The 12,073-nt window shown below is 37.6% G+C and overlaps 1 protein-coding gene across 1 annotated transcript in view; it reads right to left on the bottom strand.

Annotated features, from left to right (window-relative positions):
* Positions 1-12,073, bottom strand: part of EVC2 (EvC ciliary complex subunit 2) — a gene marked incomplete at its 5' end in the record, with an annotated part of 60,230 nt that overhangs the window by 27,051 nt on the left and 21,106 nt on the right. Inside the window, 2 exon segments of the mRNA XM_084204319.1 lie at positions 883-1,207; positions 10,509-10,660. Of these exon segments, the coding sequence (XP_084060445.1) occupies positions 883-1,207; positions 10,509-10,660 (477 nt within the window).

Here is a 12,073-nt window from a genome sequence, read left to right as displayed (position 1 = left end):
TTTGGCGTTTTAAGCTTACAGAGATGAAATATTCAAAACTTACCAGAATCCTTCCAAGCTACAGGAAGTTGTTAAAAATAATAATAAAGGGTGGGGGGAAATCAGTTTTATTGTAAACATCCAATATACTCAAAAAAAGACATGGAAGACTGGAGCATTATAAAGAATCATACTCTGACTTCATTCATTTATTTATTTATTTATTTATTTATTTATTTATTTATTATAGAGAGGCTATTTCCAAGAGAAGTCTACTCCTTGCCTCCTTGCTCTGTCTAAAATATGGATTGTTCACAGAATTCACAGCAGGACTAGGCTGGAAGAGACCTTAAAGATCATTTGAGTCCAACCCATGCCCTGACACCTCAACTAAACCATGGCACTGCTTGCCTTCACTCATTTCAGAGGGAAATCAGCCTTTGCTTGTGCTTATATTCTAATTTTCTTCAAAAACAGAACATAAATATTAGAAGCTTTTTACCTAGACTGTAAGGTTTATGATGCAGGGAATTTGTTCTGCTCTGAATATGCAAAATACTTCACACAGTGTCTGAAATCTCAGAAAGTGCTGCAGTAAAACACAGTAAATAAAAGTACACATCTTTGCAATAGTATAAGCGATTATACAAAATCCCCAAAACAAAGAGAGCAATGACAACCCTTTGTCTTCAGATGTCACAGACTTTCTTCAGAAAAAATCATTTTCTGGTGAATTAAACACAAGAATAACTACCCTGATTATGACATCTGAATGTTTGAACACATTTCATTGTAGATCTTTACTCTTCTAGGAGGATAACTAAGCTATTCTAGTCTAAAAGAGAAAACATCTCCATAAAACTACATATGATGCAAAACATCTTGGTTTAAAACCAGATCTACCTTTTCATTAATTTTCTTCATTAATTCCTCAGCCTCTTCATTTGCAGCTCGTGCTTTCTGGCATTGAGCCTCCATTGTTTTTCTAGTTTCCAGATTACACTCAGCTGTTAAAGCCACCATCTTCCTTTCATACTCCTCTTGAATCTCTTCCTCCATTGCAAGAAACTGCTTTTTGAAAACTGAACTTATTTTCTTCTCCACATGAGGAAAGAGGCTGTGATTTAAGACCATGTTCTTCAACATCATAGCAATCACTTCTTTACAGATCTGTGTTCGACTGGCCTCCAGATCGGCATCTGCCCGTGTCAGGCTGGCAACCTCCAAACTGTGCAAAGGTAATCAGGACTGTTAGAAATTGCAGATTATGGGACATTTCTGTCAGAAAACAAGATCCTTGTACCTAGAGCATTCAATCTCTAGACTGCATCTAGATTCATTCAATAATGGGTAATGAAATGGCAGTCAGAGATGTGCAGAAATATGACAGTATATGAGTTTATTAATCATGATAGTAATCATTCATTAAACAACAGGGTGAGTCAACTTCTACTACAGCAACTTTAATGAAGTATGTCCACACTTCAATTTCCAATTCAGACAGAAAAAGAAAACTCTTTTCTTTACTAATACTCAAAACATTCCCTCAGACAAAAGCCAATAGAAATGTCTGAACCCTGTCCCCCTTCCCGCCTCCCCCCCAAAAAAAAAATTAACCCAAGCTGCTATCCCTGTTGGGAAGCAGATCAAATGGGCACCTGAATAGACTATAAATTTTACTGACTTTGTAAAATAGTTCTAAACTCACTGACCCATCTAGATTGATACATCACTGTTTCATATTCTTGGCTGGTGTACTCCCTTCTCTGCAGGGAAGAGTTTCAATTTTATGCTAATACAAATAAAATAGCTGGTATCTGTCTCTCATGAAAATTAATAGAGTTCTAGAAAAGAGATCAAAACCATATAGAAAAACAAGACTTTTAGAAAATGTAATATGTCATGTTGCATATAAATACATTCTCATTTATCTGTGGAGTTAAATTGGAATTATAATTATTCTAATTTAATATACAATGTAACTACTCTAAATTCTATACCTGAACTCAATTCCACACTGGAAAACTCAGTGGATTTTGCTCCTGCATGTCAAATTACATGAATACACAACACTGTGTACTTCTGTGTGTGGACCATGTATACATAAATTTCTTTGTGACCTAAAAACATATTTTTAGGGGCTTAAACCCTTTTTTTTTTTTTTGCTTATGCTAAATTACTGGTCTAATTTTTCTACAGAAAAATCTCAGAATATATTTTAAATCCATAGCAAAGATCTTGGCAAGACTTGCAAGAGAGTGGAATGATACTACATTCAGAATCGTATAAATGAAGACATGCAAATCTAGAAACACTTTGCTTTGTCCAACTTTCCTTTCCTTATGAAAGCAAGTAAAGTTTAATTAAAAGTAAACCACTGACATATCACCACTGCCTCCCTGACAGCACAAGAGATGTATTCTCCCCATCCTGAAATTGATGGGGTGGAATTGTTTCCTCACAATGACTCAAATACTTTAAGTATTTGGGAGACTAGCTTTGAAATGTAATCATCTACCACAGACTGATTTTCTGTTACAATTTCTTGACATCACAGAAACACCCTGGTGATGGCTGTCCTCATCATGGCAATCTGCTGCAGGGCTGGCTGGTTGGCTGCAGCTGCTAAACCTCCTCCATTTTACCCCCTCATATACAAGAACAGAAATTCCTGCAATTGAAGTATCGTGAACCTGAAACATTTCTCACAGTAATCTGAAGATCCTCTAAGAGCTAATACTTGCTATAATATCCCCAAGGCAACACAAGCATCCAGCTTCTCTGTCCTGTCTACAGATGGACACTGCAGCTGGAGGTACACAGCTTTCTTGGGTAACATTTCACCTACATTCATGGTAAAGTACCTCAGGGCACTGATTCCTGGGCAGAGTCCTTCTTGCTCCAGGAAAGAGGGCAAGTGATGGAGGATCAAGGTATCAGGATGTATATTTTCTCTTAAGTCATTTTGCTTACAGTCCCAGGACTTTTGCTGACACAGCCAGCCATTATCAAGCTGTTTTTGACAACTTGAAAAAAAGAGTTGTATAAATGCACTTAAACAAAAACAAGGAATCAGAGAAGGGGAGCTTTTTGCTATAATATTTCTCTAATGACTGTGAGGCAGTGGTAGGAGGCTTTCCTTCATAGATTCACAAATTCATTACTAGCCTGTGTAAAATCCAAGCCACCAGATTTATTTTTCTTTTTTACTTCCTGCTCTAAGTTCAGCAGCTCTAATTTAATTGAAGCATATCTGTATTCTCTGAGAAACATCCTGGCTTTCAAGCATCCCCTAACAAACAACTAAACATTTTAATCAATTGTTCCACTAGGTAATTTCTCCAAAGAATGCCTCATCCTCAGAATTTTATTAGTTACAACTTTCAACTTTCTTTCTTTGCTGTAACAACAAGTTCCTTAGTCATTATTTTTATGTTCTTCAAGCATGCAATGATAGATGGTTGCCCCAGCACCTACTAACCCTTTCTTACTGAGATGTGAAAGACTGAATTCCTCATCCCTGTCCTTGGAAAGTAACATTTCAAAACTCTACCACATTGTTACATAGCTCATAACACATAATTTATTCCTTATCACCAATACAAGATTTTTTTAAAGCATGCCTCAAAGAAGATTAAAGCTATTCCTCACCCACCTCCCTGTTACTTTTCCACTCTTCTTCATCATTGATCCCAAGAATGAAAACCAAAATGAAACACCATCAGAACATTTCCTGTTATCTTTCCCTCAGTCTTCCCACAGCACTTCTTCCTGTTTGCTGCAAGTCACTACAGACTCAACCTGATTCCATTTTCAGCAAGATTCCCATGCTCCTTTTCACCCTCAAGGAGAACCACAGTACCCCAGTAACTCCACATGATGAAAAATGCAGGAGGAGCAATGGTAAAAATCACCTGATGCTGCTGTGTCAGCAAGTGAATAATGAGGCCCCTGGGATCTCAGGTGTATTTAACCTGCAACTCACACTCTTCATTTTCCTGACAGCACATTGGTGAAGAAGGCAATGGAAGAGAAGTTTACGAACTGTTCCACCAAAGCAAGGATAACAGCAGAGAGAAAAGTAATCACAAGCCATAGCTCTCCGAGGTCACATCTTTGAAGATAGCACCCACACCATCACCTTTTGGCAGTAGCAGCTGAAGAAAGGTTGTGGCTGTAAAAGCATGAAAGCTCCCCTCCATCTGATGTGCTCTGCTTCTGGTCCGTGATCTTCACACAGCAGCCAGCAGAAATGAGACAAGCTCATCACACATATCAGAAACCTTGCTTCAAGCTCTTTACTCAAAACAGAGAGGTTGAGGACACCTCTAGCATGCTGCTTCACACCAACAGTCAGTAAAACAGGAATCCTGTACATACTGAATGCTTTAATTTGGTTTCATTCAAGTCCCTCAGAAGAACAATGTTTACAATCAACCAGATTAAACGTTTCATGTCACATAGGGAATAAAAATTCTAGCCTGACACTCTGTCTCCTCAAGTCAAGGCACATTTAATAATTTGCTTTAAATGCTCTGCACTCTGCTTGTTACAGTAATTGATGTTTAAAAGGTCTTGCCTCACTTCCTGAGCATATTCAGCATCATAGAAACATGAAAGCTAATGAAGTACAGCTAGCTGATGGCAACCTATTGATGAAAAAGTTGAAAGCTTTTGCTGGACAAAGCATGCAGAGAAAGGATGAGAACAGTACAGAGGGCAGGGGACACAAAAGGGTAGGGGAAGGAAAGCTGAACAGACATATAGAAAATAAAACTTCAAACAGCAAGTGCAAAGCTTTTTCACTCACTTGAAGAGAAAGAGGTTTTAAAAATCTGTTAGAGAGATCTGGAAGGGGAGAATCCCAGATGTCAAACACAGAGAAGCAGAAAGAGTTCCTGAGCAACTGATGTCCTCCACAGACCTAATGAAAGAATACAGGAAAGCAGCTGAGGTCAGGAAACCAAATATACTTAATTCAAAAAACAGACAGACCAAAACACAACACACTACAAAAAATTGAAACCCCTCATTAATGACCAAGTAATTGTGTCTTTAAGTCATTATTCAAATTACAGGCCCACAAAGAGAATTTTTGAACACGAGAACTTATAGCTGCTGAATTTAACAGCCCTAAAAATAACTAATGGCTTTCAAACACATTTTTAAAACTAATTCTGAATTTATAAAGATAAGAAACTACTGTGACACAACTTTCTGAACTCTAAAAGGGAGAGAAGCATTAAAGAAATTCCCCTTCGATGACATTTTCTCATCAAAACAGAAAAGCCTGTCATTCTCAGAAGGCTCATCTCTCCTCTGCCAGTGGAAGCTAATTAGTAGCACATGTATTAAAACAGTATCCAGAGGAGACTGGAGCTCTCTTGTAGATGTTTTTGTAAAAGTACTGCTTCAAATACACAAGGCTCCTGAAAAGATGTAATTAAGTAATTTAGATCCATTTGTGGACACTTTGTCTCCACTGTTTCCACTTCAGCAGTGACTCAGAGTCCCCAGGCACAGCAGTTGCACCAATTCCGAATGGAGAGAAGAATGGAAAGAGGGAAGGACGGACAGACAGACAAGCACCCCAGCCCAGTGGCATCCACTGTTACAGCCAAAGCAGCACATGTCCTGTACCCACAGTGACGATGGGACAGCTGCAGTGAGGAAAGAAATGGGAGAACAACATCCACACATTATGGTCCATGTTGCCTTGTCACACTTCAGAGGAGTGCAGATGGAGAACGACAAGAAGAATCACAAAGAAAACTGTTCCTGCAGTGCTGGCTTTAGTCACAGTAAATAAAGAAAGCCAATTTGAGCATAATGGCATTAGAGGTCTTCGAAAGCTATTGATGTGCTGTTTCACAAATTATCCATTTATTAGTAATACAGCATCAGTAAACTGGGCTGTCTTTTGGTTTTTTGTCTGTTTAGTTTGTTGCTGTGTTTTGTTGGTGGTTCCTTAAAGAATGTCAATGTGACCCCTCTGTGTAGCCCCATACCCTCCTCCCTTCAACACTTCCCTCCTTTTTTCCTTCCTTTACATTCCAGGCTCTTCTCCTAGGTCCAGTCTCAACAGAGGCTGTAAACACTTCAGGGCTGGGATTTACACAGCTGCAGCACGACAAGGCACAAACCTCTGCAGGAGACTCAAACTGTACTAAAGTAGAAGCAGAGGCAATGGCATGAGGTCTGAACACCCACCCACAGCTACTGGCTGCCCAAACCCAAATTCTTCTGGCACTCCTGTGCCAGAGTGGGATGTGCTGTATTTCCCTGGTCCCTGCCTGCTGCCAGGCTGTGTTAGCACAGGTCTGAAGGATATTCTGTGATACACCAGCAGCTGTACTGGCCTGCAGCCAGCTCTGAACTCGGGGAGTTCATCCATCAGTCCTGCGGCACTTACACAGCCAAGCGTGAACTCAGCACAGCTCACGCAGCAGCCTTACAGGGAATACAAACATCAGACCAGCAAATGAAATTGCTAAGAAAGGTACATGAGCACTATCTAAGGATGCTTTCACATCGGTGAGTCATAGGTTAAGTTTAGCTTTCCAGAAGTCAGACTGCTGACAAAACCAGCAGTCTTCCTGATATACAGCCGAGAAATAATAATTAAATAAAAAACGGAAAAAGATGAAAAACTGAGCTAAGAGACCAGAAGCTCTTCAGAAAAACAAAAGTTCATGAACACCTGATAGAAAGTCTAAACATCAGATCTGGCAGCAGTTTCACCTATCAAATTCCTTTAATTCTCCACAGCAATATAAAGAGAGTATTTCAATTCTTATAATTATCTGTTTAGAAAACATTTTTAAAATACAGCATTTAAGAGACTGAGAACCTCTGCATTGCTTGCAGAAAATAAGAAATATGACAAATCAGCGATCTTCAAAAAATGAATTTTAAAAATACATCTACCTATAATACTGCTGCTGCAACACAGTTCAGAAAATGGTCATTTCACTCTTCTGCTCAGAAAAGATACTATGCAAAAAGACTGTATGAAAGATTCCAATTCTGCTTCTGCTGAAGTCATTCACACATTCACACATTTCACCACTGATTTCGAAAACAGCAACTTCAGCCTGGATGCTAACAAAATAAGTATTATTGCTATATGCATTATGCATTAATGCCTGAGGAGCTTCCAACTCTGCTATGATTTCCTCAGATTCTTCTGATCTATCCACACAGGGTGAGTATTTGGATGACAGAAATGGTAGAACATTTCAATCTTCATTAAAAATTATATGGAATAAAGCATTAGGAACAGCACAACTCTCAAAAGAAGACTCTCTTTTGGATGAGATAAATTGTTCCAGGTAGACAGCAGAAATGACCCTTATAATTCTAAACACTGCATAGTTAGCCAACATCAAAGAAAACTGTCATTTTTAAGGTGAAGAAAGATATGCATTTATCAATTTTAAATTACTTGTTTTATTCAGCTCCCCAGTCTTATAGGCTCCTATCATATACTAAACAGCTGATCTCTGATAAAAAAAAAAAAGTATAGTTTACACACTTGTGAAGTCTCTAGCAGCACTCATAACACAGAACCACAAATGCAGGGTTTGGAGTTCATACCGTGAGCATTCACTGCATCTTTTATCAACGTGATTACTGTTTAGTTATATTCCTGCATTGTAGACATTTCACAAAAAGAGAGTACTGAATATGCTCTCCCTTCAAAAATTCTAAACTTTTAATCACATTCTTTTCATGTTATGAAAACCAGAAGTTTAGCTCCTCATAATTTTTTGTACTAACTATGCAACTACTTCTCATCATTTTCTGTGTAGGAATAGTCAAGTCTAGGTGCTATGACAACATGATCATTTATTCCTCATCCCTGGCAGTGTGCAAAGCCAGGCTGGACAAGGCCTTGAGCAACCTGGTCTGGCGGGAGGTGCCCTTGCTTATGGTGGGAGGGTTGGGACTAGAGGATCTCTAAGGTCACTTCCAATCCCTTAAGATTCTATGATTCTGTAATTCTTACTTTCCATTTAAATTCAGGGTTCAAAAAAACAAGAACATTTGCTCCATAGCAAATCAAACTGGCATGTACAGCAAGAAATTTTCATTTTAAAAGAAAAAGTGAACTTCTAAGATCATGATAAATAGTTTTTCTTTTTCTATGAAGGCTCTTTGGAGACAGTTTGATTCTGCTCTCTAGTACATTGGCCTCAATGTCCTCTACCACAGGAAAAAATCAGCTGCAATATACACATATTACTTACTCATTTACTAAAATAATTGGCAGTATGTATTGTGTACCAGCAGGCAAGTTCATATTCAGCTAAAGCTTTGACAAACTCAAGGAAGCACAGCTTAAAAAATGAAGATTAAAAAGAAAAGGTGTAGTAGTGAAAAGCCATTTAAAGAAATCAAGTTCACTTTAACACATCTGTATCTTTTGAGACTATGAGAATGATCAAGCTCCATCACACTGGACACAAACCCAAATTGCTCAGCTTTCTTCATATTCTCCTGCAGACATAAAGAAAGAGACCCACAACATTTTGGAACATTATCTTCTAGTATGCATGTCAAATATCCAAATCATATAGCTTCCCCTCATTAGTACTCACTGCCCAGAAGCCAATTTTCAGTAATACACACTGCAAGAAACTTACTGAGAATAAAAGCCAAGCTATTTTGCTGCATAATGTACATCAAGGATATGTCTTATTAAGACAAAATTCACAAAATGAGTAACCAAGAAGCTTCCTTATGAAACATTAAAAGTACGCTTTGCTCTCTACCCAATCCTCCTGACACTGCAAACTGTCTACACTCCAAAGCTGTCCCTGTCCATAAATATTGAACACATGCTCCTAAACAATTTGGCACTGTCACATCTCAGAAGACAGAACAGCTTTATGTTGCAAAGAAGAAAACAACATGTGGTCTTACTTTTCAGAGTATTTTTCTCATTTGTATCTGAAAGATCAGAATGATTCCAACAATGAGAGTGCAATGAAAAGGATGCTATCAATTATGCAGGCAAGCTTGTATGTGTGTCACACAAACAAAAATGAAACATACCTGCACCAACACACAGAAGGAATTACCAAGCTAGCATACAAGCTAGATGATGCTGGTTGTCTGAAAATACCTATCACCCCTTCAATCATCTTTCGTAGCAGAAACCACTACAACTCTGGATACCTTTGTGGTCTACCTGCTATCCTCACCCTGGAAAAGGAAAAGATAGCTTAGAAGGTGAAGCAGGTTAGTGAGTGCTGACTAATGGGCATCTACTTTATTCACTGCAATACTCTACCTCTTTAGAGGTAAACAAAACAGAAACTGAGGAAGGAAAAGGAAGCAAGAGACATATGCACTAACTTCATAAAAACATTAAAAAACTTCAGCCTCTGGACACATATTCACACAAGGCTACGAATCCTGTTTTATAGGTTTAGAAATAAACCTGTTATAAAAATAAACCTTTAGAAAGGTCTGCAAGAATATTTACCTTTCTAATCCATAATGTATGTGAAAATAGCCCAGAAATTTTTTTCAGCCTAGCTAGATACTAACTATCCCTGAAATAAATTAATGCTAAAGTGAGTTTAAAAAAATCTTTGATCCTGTTCTTCTTAATATTCACAAAATTATTTTCAGGATAAGCCTTCTCAAAACCTGAGTTGCTATACAGTTATAAAAGCAAGGACCAATGTGCAATTTATAGAGATAAATTCCCAATTATCAGGGAAAGGCAGAAAATAATAATGCTATTAGTTACCCTTCAAGAAAGAAAATTCCATCCACGGTCCTGTAATTTTTCAGTTTCTACAGATTTTATAGTTGCATAATACTGCCTTTAAGCTCACTTACCAGGAGGTAATGATATGACTGCATAAACATTTGCTCATCCTCACATAAGACCTTTTTATAAAATTCAGCTGAAGAACAGATGACCTTTAGCAGTAGCATGTTTCTGTCAAAAAGCCTTTCAACAGTACCAGGAGTGTTTCCATGCTCTAGCAAGGGGTCCCAGCAATCACAGGTACACAGTATCTTTCTGGCAGCATTACAAACTGTCACACCTTAGACTCTGATCCAGCTGTTTTCAAAATACACTGCTGAACAATAATTCACTGGCACTCAGCAGGGGCTCTCTTTTCTAGGACAAAAGCCACCCTTTTGAAAGCAGAATGTGTTAAGCAATAGTAGAATACTGTGTTTCAACATTTTCTTGCACACCAAAAAGTTTCCTTTCACATAGTGAACCACAGGGAGACAAAGCAGAGTGTTTATTTGGATTGGAAACTTGCATGTCTAAGGCCTAGATGGTGTTGTGACTTCTACAAGTGAATCAATATGAAATATGATGGCTTTCCCTTCCCATAGATGATTGTCTAAAACAGTTCAAAAACCTAAGGTAGTTCAGTAATATGTGTAAACAAACACTATTTAAAAAAAAACAATAAAGAGGAGATACTCAAAACATATTCAAAGGTTTGGCTGATGATAAAAATAATAAATGTGATGTAATAGCAGTGAATTCTTACTCTTCTAAAGCCTGATGCATGTCCCCAGGTTCTTCAAAGGACAGAATATCAATGATTTGGTCATTCATAATTATATCTTCACTAAAGAGATCACCTGAATTAAATTGAGAATGCTCCAGTTTGTGATTTTGGCTTAAATCAGGCTGTATCTCCTAAAAAAAGAAAAAAAGGGAGAAAAAGTAGCAAACTTTAGATTATACAAAAAAGGAATAATGAGTGTCTGATCTAATTTTATTTTAGTTTAACTCTGGGTGAGAAGGTTTCTACTTCTACAATCAACCTGTAAAGCTGGAAAGAGTAGAAAGAGGTTGTGCAATTCAGAAATGCATCTGAAATCAAATATACTAATTTTATTTCAGACTGATATTTTTTAAGATATAACTGATCTGGAATACAGATTAAGAAATGAAGAACACAGAACACTTGTGGAAGTCATCTAGGAAGTTGTCTTCCACTTCAAACTTTCTAGGTAATTTTTTAAAAAATTGCCATGGTATACAAATTACATACGGCAATATTACAGTATTATTAGGTGAACAACATGGAAAAATGAATCCTATCCATGATGGAAGTGACCCAGTTCACAGAGACTTCAGACTGAGGGCTAATAATATTGTGTAAAAACCCCACTATAAATATCTGATGCTAGACCAAGCTGGACCTTTATTACTAATTCATTATCACTAATTCTTTTGTAAAAGGAAACAAGTCACATCCTTTTCATTGAAAGATATTTATTTTTCAGACCTAAAATAAATAAAAGTTACTGATGGTGTAATTTTCAACAGCAGAAAGGCTGTAAGTGATTTGTGAGCTACTCTGGTCAGTCCAGAGGGATGAGAGATCCACCACCTTTTTGGCAGACAAGGGGTTCAAAGCTCTCAGCAAACCTCTCTTAAGACTGCTCCAATCACTGTAATATTCTCACAAAGGTCACTAGCTCCCTCCCAATGAAGTTGTTAGACTTTACATAAATACAAAAATAATAGTAGGAATGGCTGGAATTACACCAACTTGATTACTATATATCAGATTCTGTATTTTCTTTCTCTGGTGCAATATATACTGAAATACTTAAAAATGGCACAGAACAATGAAAATACTTCACCCTCAATCCCATCTGTTTTGCTTAATCACTGAAGATATTATTGCACATTGAAGAAACTAAGACCAAAACTCAAATCGCTATTCCTGATAATCAGAAAAAAAATTTGCACCAAAGTTTCTGTGTTCAAAATAACCCAGAAACATTCTGCTTTTTATTCTAAGGGATGGAGGGGAGGAAGAGAGGAATATGGGAAGACATGAACAGGCAAAGGGTAATCCCCCTCTGATCTAGAGCCAACATCCAGGTACTGACAGCAGACTTTTTGCTCAGGGTATCATTCTTATACTCACCTCGAAACCTGACTGCATTTAAATTTAGAGGATGGAGAGATTACATTATCTGTGAGCCAAATCACTTGGTGGAATATTCATCTTCAAAAACTCTTCAGACAATCTTAGCAAGTTATATCATCACATATGATCAGTGAAAAAAATTAAATAACTGACCCTGGCAGACA

This window comes from Fringilla coelebs (assembly GCF_963513975.1).
Source record: "Fringilla coelebs genome assembly, chromosome: 4".
In the NCBI taxonomy this organism is placed as follows: domain Eukaryota; kingdom Metazoa; phylum Chordata; class Aves; order Passeriformes; family Fringillidae; genus Fringilla; species Fringilla coelebs.
Note: the sequence above shows the minus strand (reverse complement) of the source record. Positions and strands in the feature narration are given on the sequence as shown.